This window comes from Natrix helvetica, assembly GCF_964273705.1.
Source record: "Natrix helvetica genome assembly, chromosome: 1".
NCBI classification, from domain to species: Eukaryota; Metazoa; Chordata; class Lepidosauria; order Squamata; family Natricidae; genus Natrix; species Natrix helvetica.
The window spans coordinates 310,555,424-310,573,205 of record NC_138548.1 but is presented as its reverse complement, the minus strand read 5'-3'; the positions used below and the strand labels follow the sequence as shown (position 1 = coordinate 310,573,205).

Below are 17,782 nucleotides of genomic sequence, written 5' to 3'. Positions count from 1 at the left end.
ACTCTTGCTGTTTTTTGCATTCCATCAAAAGGGAGAGGACAGAGGACCTTGCAACATCTTCCCTTTGTACCACATTGTTTTAGAAACTTCCTTTCCTCGGCGCAACTGTACCTCAGTCCCCTCCTTTCGCTCCATCCCTCCCCCCCTCATTGCTTCCATTTGGACTCTTCCATTTCCCTCCTTTCGAGTCGCTGTGGACTTTCCCACCGAGGGTGGGGGAGGCGGTGGCCCCGAAGAGACGTGCGTCATGCGGTCTTTCTTCCTCCGGAGTCGGGGCTAGGAAGCGACACCAGCCGCGTCTTAAACTGAGGGCGAGGGGAGCTCGGCCGGTTGTAGCAGAGACTGACTGCGGAGGCAGAGGCAGCCGCCGGTGCAGCCCTGCCGAGCGCCATGTCGCTGCAGAAGCCGGCCGAGGGCGGAAGCGGAGGATTGGCGGATTCCCCGGGGGCGGAGGAAGCCGAAGACGGCTCGCCCAGTCCGTCCTTGCCGCCGCCGGTGTTGCCCTGGGATCGCTTCTCGGCCTGGCTGCACTGCGTGTGCGTGGTGGGCTTTGATCTGGAGCTCGGCCAAGCTGTGGAGGTGGGTGGCGCGGCGCGGAGAAGGCTAGGTCCGCTATGCCGCCCGCCCAAGCCGGTCCTCGGCAGGAGCCAGGAGTCGCCCTGCTCTGCGGAGAAGCGGCGGCGCTTCTTTTGCCGAAGGTCGCCCGGGGAAGAAACCCAGGAGCAGGAAGCCTTTCCTGCCTTGGGCTTTTATTAGGAGGTGCGGACCGCTGAGACGGCGCCGAACGGGTCTTGGTGCGTTGCAGAGGCCAGGCATCCCGAAAGCCAGGAGGGAGGGAAGGGAAGACTCTCTCTTCTCCGTTTCGGTGTGCACCAAACAACTAGCGCCAGAATTCCGCAGCGTTTTTCCAATCTGCAGCACTGAAAAGAGCAGCCAGGACCGCCACCACCTCTTCGTTATAGAGTTAAGCAGGAGGGGGAGGGGGGGCGGAAAAACCTTGTTGAATGATAAGGAACCCTTCTGTCTGGAGTCTTTTAAGACAAGCGGTGTTTTCATACAGCCTGGAAAATAAACACACCGGTATATTTCGAGGGAAAAAAACCCTTTCAAATAGATTTGCCTGTTGGTTTCATTTCTCCCCTTCTAAAGAGCTCTAGGTTGCCTATGGCAATTTAGGGAATGATTTATTGATATGGGTTTTTTTTTGTCCAAATGTGTTCAGAATGGCTGTAGTTTTTAGAGACATCCCTGAAAAATGTAGGAACCTGCATGAACAATCCCACATGTTGCATTTCATTTCTGATTGGTTATTCCACAATTTAGGCTTACTTAGTAGCACAGAACAGAGCAGAACTCTTTATTGGCCAAGTGTGATTGGACATACAAAGAATTTGTCTTTGGTGCATAGGCTCTCAGTGTACATAAAAAGACGAGATACATTCATCAAGAATCATAAGGTACAACACTTAATGATAGTCATAGGGTACAAATAATCAATCAGGAAACAATATTAATATAAATCGTAAGGATGCAAGCAACAAAGTTAGTCTTGCAGTCATAAGTGGGAGGAGATGGGTGATAGGAACAAAGAAAACTAATATTAATAGTAATGCAGCCTTCTTGAGTAGTTTGACAGTGGTGAGGGAATTATTTGTTTAGCAGAATGATGGTGTTTGGGAAAAATCTGTTCTTGTGCCTAGTTGTCTTGGTGTGCAGTGCTCTATAGTGTCATTCTGAGGGTAGGAGTTGAAACAATTTATGTCCAGGATGTGAGGGGTCTGTAAATATTTTCTCGGCCCTCTTTTTGACTCATGCAGTGTACAGGTCCTCAATGGAAGGCAGGTTGGCAGTAATTGTTTTTTTTTCTGCAGTTCTGATTATCCTCTGAAGTCTGTGTCTGTCTTGTTGGGTTGCAGAACCAAACCAGATAGTTATAGAGGTGCAGATGGCAGACTCAATAATTCCTCTGTAGGAAATTTGGTATAAATTCTAAATGGTGATCAGGAAAGGAAGTTTAGAAACTTTGTTATGTATGAAAGCTTATAATATATATTTTTTAAAAAGAGTAAGTTAAATTTAGTTAAACTAAGACCAAAAAAATTAATAATGAAATGATGACGGATATTGTTAAATAAATGATTGATAATAATGTAATATTTGTATTGACATGATAAAAGGGAAATTGGATATGAATGATAAAGAGTGATTAAGAAAGGAGGTTTAGAAACTTTGTTATTAAACATAATTAATTTTTATTTAGAAAGTGTTATAAAGATGTAATGTTGCTGGATGATATTGAAAATAGATAACGAATGCCATCATGTGATTTTGCTTTAAATTTTGGAATATTTTATATAAAGGGACGTAAAAACAATTATAGTCATATGAAGATTGAGGTATGATGATAGTAATATATATAAATATATTTGATTTAAAATCTATAACTTGATATGAATTGTAGGTGATGACTGTGGAAGGGATGCACGAAAGCTCTTTGTAACCAGTTGACACACTTTTTACAATTTGTAATGGAAGATATTTTTGTGGTGGTTGTTGTGTTTTGTCTTTGTGTTTATTCAAAAATAAAAAAAATATATTAAAAAAAAATTCCTCTGTAGAACTGTTATCAGCAGCTCCTTGGGCAGTTTGAGCTTCCTGAGTTAGTAAGCCTTCCAGATATGAAGACATGTTTATGTTTAATTAAATTCCCAGGACAAGCAGTGCAATCACAGGGGCAACAGTTTGCAGGTCTTGCTTTTCTTGTTATGACTGCACGGTGCCTTCGAGCATTCATACCATACGTTAAGGGATAAGACTAGCCAATGAAGAATGGAATAGAATTAGACAGAAAAATGGAAGATAATCTGGGATTTAAATGAAATATACAATTGCAAATGAATTGCCTAGAAGCCACATTGAAAGTATAACATTCAGTATGTTGCTACTTGTATTAAGCTAATATTTGTGATTTATACTGGGTTTTGTATTTCAAATAGTATAATTGAGGATGTGGCAGGAGTTGAATATGAATCAGCTTTAATCAGGCCTGTTAATTTCCATACTAAATTTACTAAACATGAGTTTGCTCTGGATTGACTTAGCTGGAAATAAAACTACGGTTTTTGTTGTTAAAAAGGAATAGGGATAAAGGCTAATTTTATTCAATGCAGCATAGTGTTGATAAATTTAGACTGACATTTAATATATCATTAAACTTACCATTCTTATTTGCCCTGGTCTCTACTTATGAAATGTCCCCATAGATCTATGTTACAAATTGAAAACTCTATACAGTTTTCTCACACTGTATCACTTTTGTAGTATTGTGGTGTTTCCTAACCTGATACCCTTAGAAGATTTCAATTGCTATAATTTTCAACCATACAGTAAATAGATTAGTTAGCCCCATTTTTATTTGTTTTGTATAAACAAATCCCAGCCCACTGTTAAGTATTAGCTCTGAGAGCTGTTAGATGAAAAACGACTTGTGACATGTATTTACTAAATAAATCATAAGTTTGAATTTAATGAAATTATAAGCATCTTGTGATTACAAGTCACAATCTCATAACAAGTCTTTTTTTCCTCAACAATATTCATTAATCCAGTTTTTGGGCATTAAGCCTAGGACCCAAGTTGGTGAGCTTTTGGATTTGATGAGCAGATTTGGAATTTTCCATACATATTATAGCAAGTTCAGAAGTCTAATCGGTTAAGTTGATCGAGCCATTCCCTTAATCCTCTTAATTTCCTCAACTTGCTTTTGCTTTCCTTAAGGACAAGATGGCACAAAAAGAGCACTTCTCCAGCTTGTCCCTCCCCCCCCCATTAAAAATACCAGTTTGAAGCCCAAGTAAGAGTAAAAGACATTTTTATAAATCAAAAGAATGCTATAGGTTTAATATAAAAAGTTTGGCAGTTTCTCACTTCTTTTCAAATGCTATAATAATTAAGGTGAAGTATTGATCTGTGTTAGGAAGCCAGTGAAAATAGGTTATAAAATCTGTTAAGCATGTCATGTCTTTATTTGACATTATTGTTGGAACTGCTTGGGCAAATATTAGTTTGGAAAAGTTTTATTGGATGCATATGGTGTTGAATATATAGTCTCTTTGAATTAGGAATATAGGTTAGCAGTTGTGTGCTACTTTTTGGTAATAACCAGGGCCCAGTCATATTGATACCTGGTCCTGTGTACTATGTGATAAATTAATAGAATACTTTCTTTTCTCGACTGATGAAAATTCTCGTTTACAGGTTATATATCCACAGCATTCAAAACTTACGGATAAAGAGGTGAGTAAAACCATTAAGAAGACATTTATAAAATATATTTTCCCCTCCAAAATGTAACTTTTATTTTTCTCCCCTAGAAAACCAATATTTGCTATTTGTCTTTCCCAGATTCCAATTCAGGTAATCAGATATGTATGTTACTTACATATATATTGGTATAAAATATTTCTGTTTAGCTGGAACTGTGCAATAACTATTTTTGTTTTATCTTTATTTCAGAGTTTTATGAAGTGAAGTATGAGGGATAAGAAATACCCTTTTATCTGAGTGTTTCACAGACAGTCAACATCTAGGAAGCTGTTGTGTAGAAGGTGTAATTGGATGTCAGAACTATGTAAAATATTTGGAAGAGGATTTTCTCCACAACTGCTTGTAGTATTCAGAAGGCTACATTTCTTAAAAGTTCAGGGTCACAGCTTGGAAGCCTTTTCTAGCAGAAATGCCTTCTGTACATGCATATTTCAGACCTGGAAATGCTGAGCTTCTAAGAAATGGGGCAGCCTAAATACTCCCAGCAGGAAATTTTGACAAATATTTTGCTTGCTCCAGAAACTTCCTCTCAATGCTTCACAAAGTCCTACTAATATTCACAATAGGCTTAAGACATACATTGTACTAAGCCATAAAGTTATTTGATTTTTTGTAATATTGCATATTATGAGAAGCAGTTTAGGTAGTAAACTATAATGTAGCATGTTGTGCCAATCCAGCCAGCTTTAATCTAGTCAGTAATTGTGGTTAAGCAAACTGTAATTTAACATTGAGTGTAAACCCAACCGTACCAATGCAGAGTTGCAAAAAGAAGCATCCAGAAGAGGGTCAATAATATCAAAATGGTGGGGACAATGTGACAATCAAAGCCTTACTCCTTCTTAATGTATTTCATTAATGTCAAAAGGATCAAAAGGGGTGGGGCTTCAACTGCACTTTTGCACCTGTCATTTTGATTTCATTGATACCTCCCCTCCAATACATGCACTGCAAATGTCCTAGACACAAAGATTGCATGTAAAATCCTATATGTACCTATTTAGAAGCAAGTCCCATTGAAATCTGAGAGATTTGCTCCTAAATAATGTGCACAGTATAGTACTGAAAACTTTTTATATCCATTCAATAAAATAATTTCAGTTTGCACTGAGGGTAAGAGTTTTGCAGATACCTTGATTAGATGATTAGAAATCACTTAGCAATAACTTAAAATTGCATGCTTGTAGTGCAGGTGAAAAAAAATTCTTGAAGTATTTGGAGAGGTTGAACCTGGAATTTTACATGAGGAATTGTAGTTGATGGCTCTAACTGATTACAGATTTTAACTGTGAGATTATTCAATATTTTGTTTGATAAACTTCTTAATTTTCATTTTAGAAATTTTATATATATTCAAAGTACGTAGTGTTTGCTTGGTGCTTGAACTATCTTAAGATGATTATACTGTTTTGAGGGCAACACATAACGTTACAAATGATAATTAAGAATGTGGGCATCCATGGGAAACAAATGGGAAGAAACAAATTACATGTTTGTAATCACTCAAATGCTGTCAGTCATCAGAACAGGCACCTGTGTCATTTTGGCATAATCATAGTTAACTGGATACCAGCAGCTAAGAATATTTTGCAATATTCAAAAGGATTCAGATTAATCCCTAGCCTAGAGCAGTAGTTTAAATTGGGACCTAAGCATGAGGTTACTTAAATAAATCTGTTTATAAATTACTGAATGTATTAAAATGTTTTTAAATAAATGTAAAATACTTGCCAGTTGTAACAAAAGCTTTAGATGTTTTCCTGGAATATAGATTACAGGGTTTCTATTTTTGCCAGCAATTTGGTAAATATTTTTAGGCTATTTTTAATTGTTCAAAAATAAAAATAATCTTTATTACCATTATTGGGAAAACAATAGTAAAATATCTAAGGAAAAAGCCTAGAATATGCTTGAGAGGGTTTGGCTTGCCTTGGACTCCCAAGTATGTAAAAATGTTCCATCACAAAAAGTTTCAAAGTAAGAGTGCAAGAATTAATTATTTTGTATGAATATTCCTATGCAAATATTCTGCCTTGGTCAGGCTATGTTGCAATTAGTTACTGGTATTTAGACTATATGTTATTTGAGAGAAAGATTTTTTTCATGTAGTCCATTTACCAGAAATAGTTTTGATTGAATTTGATTTTTAGATTAAAATTGGTTACTCAAATATGTTGGATAATGGTCAATTTGAATGACAATTATTTAATGAAGTTTCAAGAATATTTCATCAAATTATGTAACTCCCCACTGCTTCTCATCTTACCTTACCTAGGTATTTATGAAGATAATTTAAATTATTTCTGCCTTGTGAAATTTTTAAAATAATTATTTCTATTATGAATCAAATTTGTTTATTACGTTTAGATGCTGCCCATCTCAATATCTTAAGATTTTTTTTATTAACAGTTTTAGTGAAATGTATTTTGTGGGGATCAGCTTGAGGCTAAAGAAAGAGAAAAGGACTGTTATTAGCTTATGTTTTTTAATTTATATGATTAGAATTTTACACGTGATTCTTAAATACTGAAATCTGTTCAGCCATCAGTTGTGTAAACCTTTTGTCGTGTGAATCTTGTTAACTTTGAATTTACATCACGAGCATTTGGGCGGAATATATTTATTTTTCTTGAAGTTTTTAGAATACTTAAAAAATACCTTGGTATTTTTTGACATTTCCATCTGGGGAAGTGTATATGGATTTCCAGTTTCATCTGGTTTGAAATGAAGTTGAAATCACATTAAAGTTAAAATGGTGCTTCCTACAAAGTGCTACCCTGAAATATTTTGATGTAAAGCTTGAATCTGCAATGATTTTAATTGGCAACTCAAATTCAGTTGCTGTTACAGGTTCTTGTTAAGTCATCTAGGCAGAAGGAGATGAGCAGTCATACAGCCCCACATCAGTAGTAGGCAGGACAATGGGGAAAAACAGTCAGTATTAGAGTAGCAGCAGTGATGATTGGCATTTGCTCTCTTTCTGCCAGTTTACTTGGGTCTTCTTTAAAAGCTAACTAACTCCAACAGGGCAGAAAAAGGGAACTCTACAGAAATCCAGCCTGAAGGTGCAAACCTGTATTCTCTTGGTAGCAGGGGTATCCACAGAGTGTTTTTTTTTAATGTGAGTTGCATCTAAAAACAGGCAAAGGTTTGATTACACTAGACTTCCTTTTACTGTAATCTGTAGACACCCCTTATTGGCAGAGGAAAAGAGGTACAATCTACAGCAACCATAGTATTTGTGTTAAATTCAACAAGAGAGGACAGCATCATACTTGGACTTTGTCAAGTAGAAAGTCTTCTAGGAGAAAATACCACTGTCTGCGTCTTGAGCCTTTCTCGAATGTAAGCACTGTAGGTTTGATTTCTACGCATGGAGTTACCTAGAACTGTGCTTGGCATTTAAGGAGCATTTAAACAAAAATTAATAATATTTGTTAGAAGCGCCTGCTAGTTACATGTACTCTTTTTAAAATATTATCATCTCAGTATAGTCCTTTGCTGTTTTTCTCCTCTTTCCTTTTTGGCTTAGGTTGCCTTGGAAACACACAATTTTGTTTTAGGTTTCGGCAGTCTTCTAGCAGAAAGCTTTCGTGGCACTGTTTGCTGGATCAGTTGGACAGAGATCTACCAATTCACTTAAAGGTTGGGAAAGTAGGATGTTTTATCTTGTCCAGGCTTGATAGTGTCTTTTGAATTCTAATTATTGTGATGGTATTTAATGGTAGAATTGTTAAGTTTTGTTCCTGATAAGAAATTGCTTAGTGTACTGTTGCATTGTCCTGCATCATGTGGCCAATAACTTTCAAAACTTTTAATGATGAACATATTAATTATCCTTTCTGCTGAAATACTAATAATTAAAACAGCTTTAATTGTGTCTACAAATGGAGGGTTTTTTTTGGGGGGGGTGATTATAATGCTGTTATATTCAGTTGTTTTAGATTTCAGGGAATCCTTTGTTCCTGAATTTTTCTTAGGATTCTGGGAATTATTGATCTCCAGTTGATCTCAGGACTTACCCAAGCCCTTCAGAGGCGGGCAAATTGTAATGGATAAAAGTTCAAAACACTTCCGTTTACTATTTAATAGCTACACATTAACATTTTAGTGCAGTACTGTATTCTCCAACGTTACATACAATTATGTAATTTACAATTATGTAAAAGCAATAAAGACTTGTGGTTCAAAAATGCCTACAGTGCAAATTAAATTGGGAGGAGGGGAAAGAAGCATTGCTTTTCCTTCATGGAAACTTATCATAAGTGACATAATAATGTCACAGATGGTAGATAATCTACGTAACAGTACTTGTTTGTCTTCTGTAAATATCAAAAATGTTGAGAAACAAAGTATATAAAATAAAAGTACCTCTTAATTCTTAACCAGTTTCTTAGCAACTATTCAGATTTATAATGGATTTCCCCTAAAGATATTATAACCCAGTTCCAAGTTTCCTAGACCCATTTTGGCACTTGACAACTGGCCTGCATTTTTGGCCATTTGCAGTGTCCCATGGTTCTGTGACTACAATTTACAATTCAGTTTTGCCCCAAGCTGGTGTTTACTTCCAGTTTACAGTAAAAATTCCCTGTAGTCAACAGTGAGTTTGTTTAATGACCACAGAATTCGTTTAAATACCACGGATTCATTTAATGACCATGGCAATTTGCTTAATGACTACTGAAAAAGGTGACCTGCTTTATGACTGTCGTGAATTATGACTAATGGGCAGGCTTCATTATGGTCATAAGTCAAGGACTATCTATAAAGGCTACTTGTGTAGGGAATGTTAGTTCCTTTAGGTTCTTAATTTTCATAGGCATGAGCTAGATGTGTGTGATGAAATGTTTACAGTGACCTCATGTCTGAAAATGTAAATATCCTGAATAATCCTCCTGTGATTTTAATAAAAGTTTCTTAAAGAACACCTGCTAAGTATACAGCATTACTCAGATTCAGTGTTTTGGGATGTTTTCTTTTTCTTTACAGAGGGATCCTGCATATTTTTATGGATATGTGTATTTTAGACAAGTACAAGACAAGACATTAAAACGTGGTTATTTTCAGAAGGTAATTTAGTTTTAGCTGAATTGTTCATGGTTGTCTTCTAAATATACTCAAGACAAAAAAAAATAAGCTCCATTTAAATCAGTGGAAAATATTGCCTATAATATGTTTAAGATTGAGGAATGAATATTCACTCCTCAATTACAAACACATTACCTTGGCTAATCTAAAAATCCAGAATACTTAAATCACAGTGCTATCTGCAGTATATATTTGGGTCATAGCCAATGAAATTAGGTATCCGTAAGCATAAAATAAGTGATAATTTGTTTGGTGTAAAGAATTAGACTAGAAACTGGGAGACCGTGAGTTCTAGTCCTGCTTAGACAGAAAGCCATCTGGGTGATCTTGGGCCAGTCCACCTCTCTCAACTCTGAGAAACGGGCAAGAGCAAAACAGTTCTGAAATATTGCCAGAAGAACTGTAAGGATACTGACTCCAAGGCATTCAAAAACACAACAAACTAATTGCCTTACCTAATCCATTGTCCTGTTCTACATTTGTCATTATTTTCATATATGAAACGGACTATCAAAAAATGCATGGACATTAGCTGAGGTGGCTGCAATCCATGATTCCACAAATTAAATAAATAATATTTTTAAATGTATTTGTTTAAAAAATAGTTAAATTCTTGTGAGATCATCTTATTTTAATATTCCCACCTAAATCACACTGGAAAATGTTGGTCCAATTAGCTTATAAAATCAACTTGTGAATATACACACACACACACACACCCAAAAGTAAATACATACAGGTAGTCCTCAGGTTATGTCCATTCATTCAGCAACCGTTCAAAGTTACGATGGCACTGAATGAGGGAGACTTATGACCAGTCCTCAGAATTTCAGCCAGTGTAGTGTATCCAGAGTCATATAATTATGATCTGATCACTCAGCTTGTGACTACACAAGCTGAGTGAGCCACAGTGCTCCACAGTTAGAATCACAATTTCTGACATTTCCTTTTGACTTCCTACAAGCAAAATAACTGAATTTAGTGATGAACTAATATGATACTTAATATAAATTATAGTGGTTTTGGAAAAACTAATTATGAATTATTTTGCTTCTCTTACAGTCTTTAGTTCTGATTAGCAAGCTGCCTTATATCCACTTATTTAACACTGTTCTTGAACAAATTGCACCTGAATATTTTGAGAAAAATGAACCTTTCTTGGAAGCAGGTTGGTAATATTGATGGTTTGGTGATATTGTATATTTTCAAAAACGTGCCATTAATTACAACTTTTCACCAGTCTATAATATGTGAATAGTAGTGGAAGAACACTGACTTTGACTTCAAAATTGCTACCTCTGACATATTAGTGAGGATGCTGCTGCCGGTTTGTCATCTGATCCAGATCTTCTGATGAACCTGAATAAATTTAATTCAGTAGATAAATCTTTTTATTCACAAATGTTAGGGAGCACTGTTAATAAAGTCTACAAATATGATTACTTCTCCTTTGCTTTAGCTTGTAGTGATATTGATCGATGGCCACTGCCAGTCCCAGGGAAAACACTCTATTTGCCCATTATGGGCGTTGTGATTAAGGTAACTTTTAAATTTATTCCATTCTTGTTTGTTGCTTGAATTCAGCCAACAATATCTGTTTTTGTATGTAATATGTTTATTAGGTATAACAGCATCATCTTTTTTAAAGTAAAGTCTTAGTCCTATAAATGTATATTTATTTCATACTTGCACAAGTAAGAGAGGAAAAGAGTGCCTAAAGGGGAACTTGGGAGAGGTAAAATCCTAAAGGAGCAGTGTTTCTAAATATTGTTTTCAATTTAAACCTGTAATTTAAAAAGGTGCATTTGTTTGCCTCTGTAGCAGTGGTGGGATTCAATTTTTTTTACTACTGAGTCTGTGGGCATGGCTTGGTGGGCTTGGCATGCTTGGTGGGCGTGGCATGGCTTGGTGGGCATGGCAGGGGAAGGATAGTGTAAAATCTCCATTCCCATCCCACTCCAGGAGAGGTTACTGCAAAATCCCCATTCTCTCCCGATCAGCTGGGACTCGGGAGGCAGAGAATAGATGGGGTTGAGGTCAGTCAGAGGTGGTATGTACTGGTTCTCTGAACTACTCAAAATTTCCGCTACCAGTTCTCCAGAACTGGTCAGAACCTGCTGAATGCCATCTCTACTCTGTAGGATGTATTGGGCCTTTTAATTGAGCATTGCATTTAATTAATTACTGTGGGAGAGATGTAAGCATGCATGTCATTTCTTAATGAATTCTGCAGTGGTTATTTAGTTGATCTTTGTGTGAGTCTTCGATGAATTTACTTAAGCAGAACATTTATCCCTCTTCAACAACTTAGACAGCTATTTCAATTGGTACAGCTAGACTTTGCTTTTTAATAGACTCACACACACACAACAGAGGTGGGTTGCTGCCAGCATTACTGCCGGTACGGCGCACAAAAAAAATTGCACCTAAAAAGTTCAGCACATGTGTACAATGTTAGAAAGGGGGGAAAAAGTAACTTTTGCAATGAAGATTGTTCTGCACATGCGCAGAACTGAAAATCAAGATGGCGCTGCCGCCGATAGAACCGGTTCGGGTGAGTTACTATCTACTCGGCCGAACTGGTCCGAACCATTAGGAACTCACCTCTGACACACATACACGCACACACGGAACTGTTGAGAGCAGAATATTTTCACGGGTAAATCTAGCAAAATATTGCTTTCTTGAACAATATCTCGAATCTCAAAGCTAATGAAAGTTAACATTTGCAGTGAATGAAGAATGCATATATTTTTTTTCCTAAGGTGCGGATTCCTACCTGTCAAGACAAGCCTGGAACTACTCAAGTATTACAGTTGACACATCAGGTAGTTCACTAGCAAAATAATATTCCCTCAATACAAAGATCTAACTTCAAACACTTCATTTCCTAGTATTTTAGTCGGGAATTCTGGAGTATATTTTTTTAAGCAAGCTAGGAAAACTATAATAGAAAAAGAAAACTTATCTTTTTGGGTGGAGATAAGTGAGATAATGCAACTTAATATTATAATATTTTTTAAAACAAGTTTCTCTGTCATCAATGAGTCTTGGGAGCTTAAGGAAGGAAGGATTTCAGATTTGGCAAACGTAAGCTATTCAGCTTCAAAGGGAAACTAAGGAGGCAAAAGTTGGCCATAAGAACTCCTCCTATGAGTGGATCCTACTCTGCAAACATTTCATATTTTAAAAGCCATGTCATAGAATCTAGATAAATATTGAGGGGATTTTATCATTCTAGAGCAGGGGTGTCAAACTCACATCATCATGGCAGCATCACGTGACATATCGGGACTTTTTCCCCCCCTTTGCTAAACTGGGTGAGGGCATGGCCAGCGAGTGATGCATCCAGCCTGTGGGCCGGGAGTTTGACAGCACTGTTCTAGAGAATACTTTCACTTGTATACATCTTGCTGATGTCATTTATTTTCAGCCCATCCCTTTAAAATCAACTTCCTGCCTTTAAGGGGGAAAAAATGTGGTGGGCCCTCCTATTTCTTCAGCCTGCTACACATTGTTTTCCTCATCTCTTTTGCCTGAAAGGAGTGAGAAAAATATTGTGATGCCTTTAGAACGATTCATAATCCTGCAATTCTGTGACCTACAAGGTGAACAGAGCTGCTTCTAAGCCCGATTAATAGAGGAGGAGATTCTGGTTAAACAGATAATGCTGTAAGAGGATGGGCGCGGAGGTGAAAACTCTTCGTTTCCTTTCCTCTGCTCTGATAGATCAAGGGCTTAGAGAAGAGAAACATTCTCTTTTAAAGTTATGCAGTTTCAAAAAAGGGAACTTGCTGGACTGGCAGGAGAGAGGGCTGAATTTCAAAGTATTAGAAGGTGGAAAAAAGAAAAGTTAAAGAGGATGAAAAGAGACAAAAATAAAAATACAAGAAATAACCCCAAAGATGCTGCGGCAGCCGGCAGCTTGTGAAAGCCTATGGGAGAAGGGAAGAGTGGGAGGCTGAAGAGGAAATTCTAGAGACATCTTACTGCAGAAGACTTGAGTCTAATTGCATGATGCCAGGAGGAGCTCAAGTGGGATATATTTCCTGGAGGCCACAGCAGAAAAAGTTGAAGTCTTAGATGATTAAGCTAGAAAAACAAGGACAATTGGTTAATTTTCCCTCCACACCCTCCCCGCTTCTATTGAAAGGGTAAGATAGAGGGGATCCAGGAGGCGACCTTGAAGGCTATGCTGATTGAAGTGCAGCTGCAGTCTGTCAGAGTCAACAGCCAGCCATATTTGCAGAAAACAAGCAGAGCAGCAGCTGCCCCTAGTAGGAGGAGGCAGCAAAGCATAACTGAGTTCAGGGGAGTGAAGGAAAGTCAAGAAAATATATGGAGGGGCCTTGGGTGTGGGCAGCAGAAACCAGGAAGTGTGGCTGGAGTGTAGCAGCAACCAGTATTTTCTGCTACAGCACCAAGGAGCAAAAAAGTATTAAACCAGACTTAATCAAAGGGATCAAGATAACCTATAGATGCAGGATAGGGCAGTGAAAGGTAGCTTTTTTTAAAAAAAAATGAAAACAATATGACAAAGTATATCAATGTATGTATTGATTATTTAATGAGGACAGTTAATAGGACTTAAAGTAAGCTTCTGATCGGAATATTGCAGAATTACAAATGGCTATAAGGGGCTCTCAAACCTTCTTTTCATGGAATCAAGGAGATGGGAGGTATTGTAGTCGAAACTTTTGCCCATTGCAGAAATCCTCATATTCTGAATAAAGGGCTGTCCGATATATTCTTGAAAACCTCCAATGAGGGGGGCACCCGCAACTTCAAGAGGCAGACTATTTGATTGCTTAACAGGTCTCACAATTGGGAAATTCCTTAGTTTCAGTTTGGATCTCTCACTGTAAAAGTTCCACCCATTTTTCTTGTCCATCTTTCACTGTAGCAAGCTGAGTTTTCCCCATCTCAGATGTGTATCGTATCTGGGTGAAAACTGTACTTGAAAGCTGAGTTAAGGAGAAGATAATAAGCATAAAATTCCGCGAAGGGGCTTTTCTAGCAGCTTTAATGTTGGCTTCCCTTGGCACCTTTCTGATCTGTAAACTTCAACTCAGAATTTTTAGCATGCAGCTGGGGAAGGGTGCTGTAGTGTATTCATTAAAGAAAAGATTGAAGTGGAATAAATCTAGTTGTTCAGAAGCAGATATGTGCTAGAGACTTGTAGTAGCCATGGCCATCTTGTGTGCAAGTTGTAGCCATTCCTGGATTAAAAAGCCTTTTTACTCAATCACCCTATCATCACCTACTATTTGGACTCTATGTATTCTATTTGAAGCTTGTAACCATTCAGAAGCTGTAACTGGCCCAAAATGCAGCCACATGAATAATTATAGATGTTCCAAATTTTGCCCATGTAACCTATCACTATTTACCAATAGGCCAGTCTTTCTACTGTTATTTCTGTCCAGGTGGTAAGTTCTGGATGAGTTGGTACACTCCAGGTCCCAGCTGTAAAGCACTTCATCTTGTGGGACTCTGGAGATACATCATCTCAGTAGATGCTGAGCAACAGCGTTCCTCTGAGGTATGCATGGGTCTGACTCTTTGGCTTCTTATGGCTTAAAGCCATAAAAAACTGGTTCTTTCAACAAACCCTGGGATAGATGTAGTGATTGGCTCCCTGATGCTTGTTGGAACTAAGTTTGTTTAGTTAACCTTTTTCTTATATGTGCCATGCATTATTCTGTTTTTGAGTTGACCTTTTGTTATGTTTATTAGTTGTTTGAATTCTATAGTGTAAACTGCCCAGAGTAATTTTTTAACTGAGATGGTGTACAAGTAGAGAAATAAAGAAGTAGGGAATCTAGTGAAGGCATTCTTACAAATTTATGTGATCAGCTTATTATTTTAAAAAATTGTTTATTTTGTTAGTTATTCTGATCAAAAGTTTTTTGTCTTTTTTTTTTAGGCAGATTCACAAATCTCCATTGCTTTGCCATCTGTCTATGAAGTAGATCTATTTAGGTAAAAATGAAAACGATCTTGATTTGATTACTTGAAGTTCGCACATTACATCAAAGTATTTCAGGAAATGAAAGCATGAATTGGTTAATTGGCAAAGAGACACTAAGATAAGATGAAACACATATATTTAATTTACGTTTCATGCATCTTTGTGTCATGTGTAGCTCTTTATGTGCTCTCACACATGATGTTATTTTCCTACATTTTTGGCTCTTCTACCAGCACTGCCCATTTGGCAGTAAAAACAGATAGCTATTTCCTTTCTTTTAACTGTGGAGAGACATTTTCTTTGCCACTGAAGAACTTTTAAGATTAAATAAACTTTAATCTTGCTTCTAATAGCAATGAGAAAACACGCCTCTTACCCACTTTTTGGATTAGTAGGGATTACAGCTTTTCCACCATGTGTTGTAGAGGTGGGGACAAAATTGGGAGGAGGTGGGAGGGGCGATGACAGACGTATACCATGTCCATTTGTGCATCTGCTTAAAGTTCTTGAGTCCACTCCAAGAAAATTATCTATCCTTGGTTGGTGCACATTATAATCATTAACTTTAACATGCTGTTACATGAATTTGGTCAGGTTTTTTGTGTCTGTAAAATGAGCCTACAGGTGGTTTAGAGAGGTTAGAGAGGAACTCTATCCACTAATTAGGAAAGCAATTCCTATTCTAGGTTTTCTTTGCTCTCTTTATGCAAATGGTTCTACTGTATTTTGGAAAGTGACTTCTTTTTGCAGTAAAATAGGTCAGAAAGCCATTTCTTGATAATTTAACATTCTATGTGATCTCCCATCGTGAATGCTGCCAATATGAGTGAATGCAGCTTTGATCTTGTCCTGATAGCTGGTTAAAAGTAGGAACCTGGTAACTATGGTTTGAACCATACAGTTCAAATCCTACTTTTATCTGCAGTGCTTTTCTACTTCTATGTTTTCCAAGAAGTTTTAATAATTATTCTGCCTTAGAGTTTTGAGTGTGCAAGCTAAGATTATATTTCAACTGCAAATTTTGGTTCTGCTGTCCCTGATATATGTAGGGCAAGGGAAAAAAAATATTTACTTTTGTAAATCTGTTTCAGATGTTTCTTGCCGGTGTTCTTTCACATCCAGATGCTGTGGGAACTAGTGTTGTTAGGGGAATCATTAGTTGTCATGGCACCATCACCATCAGAATCTTCAGAAACTGTCTTGGCGCTTGTGAGGTAAACATGGAGTATTTTAAAAAGCATAGGATGGGGCTCTTGGAGGGAATCACAGAATGGAAAGGTTGTAGCGGGATAAAAGCCTTTAACTTTTTATTAAAAACAAAAAACTACCCAGACAACACGATGTTTATGAAGTACTAAGAAATGTAATTAATAGAAAATTAATAAAATTTATTGTAAAGAAAACAAAGAAAAGAAAAACTTGGATCGGATTTCATAAGTCATAAAACTGGTTGCTTTTTCTATTCTCCAAAAGAACCTGAGGCACGACAAGAAGCAATGGTTGCAAACTAATCAAGGAGAGAAGCAACCTAGAACTAAAAAGAAATTTCCTGACAGTTAAAACAATTGGTGGAATGACTTGCCCCCCAGATATTTTGGTGCTCCAGCACTGGAGGTGTTTAAGAAGAGATTGGTCAACCATTTGTCTGAAATGGTATAGAGCCATGATGGCAAACCTATGGCACACGTGCCACAGGTGGCACACAGAGCCCTCTCTGCAGACACAGGAGCCGTTGCCCCAACTCAGCTCCACATTGCATGCATGCTTGCCTTCCGCCGGCCAGCTGATTGTTGGGTCTCTGCTGTGCATTTGCGGGGCGTGGGGCACATGCAGGAGATGTGCATGCATACACGGGGGAAAGGGGGGTCACTTGTGCATGCAAGGGGGTGCAGTATGCCCCCCGTGCCTCATTTCTGGTCCCAAGAGAGTTCAGCGAGCCTGCTAGGTCCAAAATTGGCCATGCACCGGTGCATGCACAGGGGCGGAGGGGGGGAAAACCTGTCCATTGCATTATGGGTGTGGGCACGCAACACAAAAAGGTTAGCCATGACTGGTATAGGGTTTCCTGCTTGAGAAGAGGGTTGGACTAGAAGACCTCCAAGGTCCCTTCCAACTCTGTTATTCTGTTACTCTGCTATATTATGTTCAGCCCTCCTTGAATTTTCTCTTAAAGAGAGCTACCCTTTTTGTTTTTGTTCTTGTTTCTTGCAAACCTTGGAATTCCTTCCAACCTGTTAAATTTAGTTTTTCTACATATAGAACTGTTTTGTTCTATATACAGATTTTGACTTGGAAACTAGGATTTGAAAAACTATTTAGATAGTCAAATCCAACATCCTGTTTAGTGCAAGAAGCCACATTAAAAGAACCCTGACTGATGGTTGTTCAGTCTGT

At 37.7% G+C, this 17,782-nt stretch overlaps 1 protein-coding gene across 1 annotated transcript in view; it reads left to right on the top strand.

Moving 5' to 3' along the window:
• Positions 1-206: 206 nt before the first annotated feature.
• The window catches only part of DENND6A (DENN domain containing 6A), a 30,985-nt gene continuing 13,409 nt past the window's right edge, over positions 207-17,782 (top strand). Inside the window, exons 1-10 of the mRNA XM_081934694.1 lie at positions 207-579; positions 4,258-4,296; positions 4,374-4,416; positions 7,859-7,971; positions 9,319-9,399; positions 10,480-10,585; positions 10,877-10,956; positions 12,183-12,245; positions 15,344-15,399; positions 16,480-16,602. Coding sequence (XP_081790820.1) covers positions 391-579; positions 4,258-4,296; positions 4,374-4,416; positions 7,859-7,971; positions 9,319-9,399; positions 10,480-10,585; positions 10,877-10,956; positions 12,183-12,245; positions 15,344-15,399; positions 16,480-16,602 — 893 coding nt within the window. The 5' untranslated portion in view covers positions 207-390. The remainder of the gene's footprint in view (positions 580-4,257; positions 4,297-4,373; positions 4,417-7,858; positions 7,972-9,318; positions 9,400-10,479; positions 10,586-10,876; positions 10,957-12,182; positions 12,246-15,343; positions 15,400-16,479; positions 16,603-17,782) is intronic.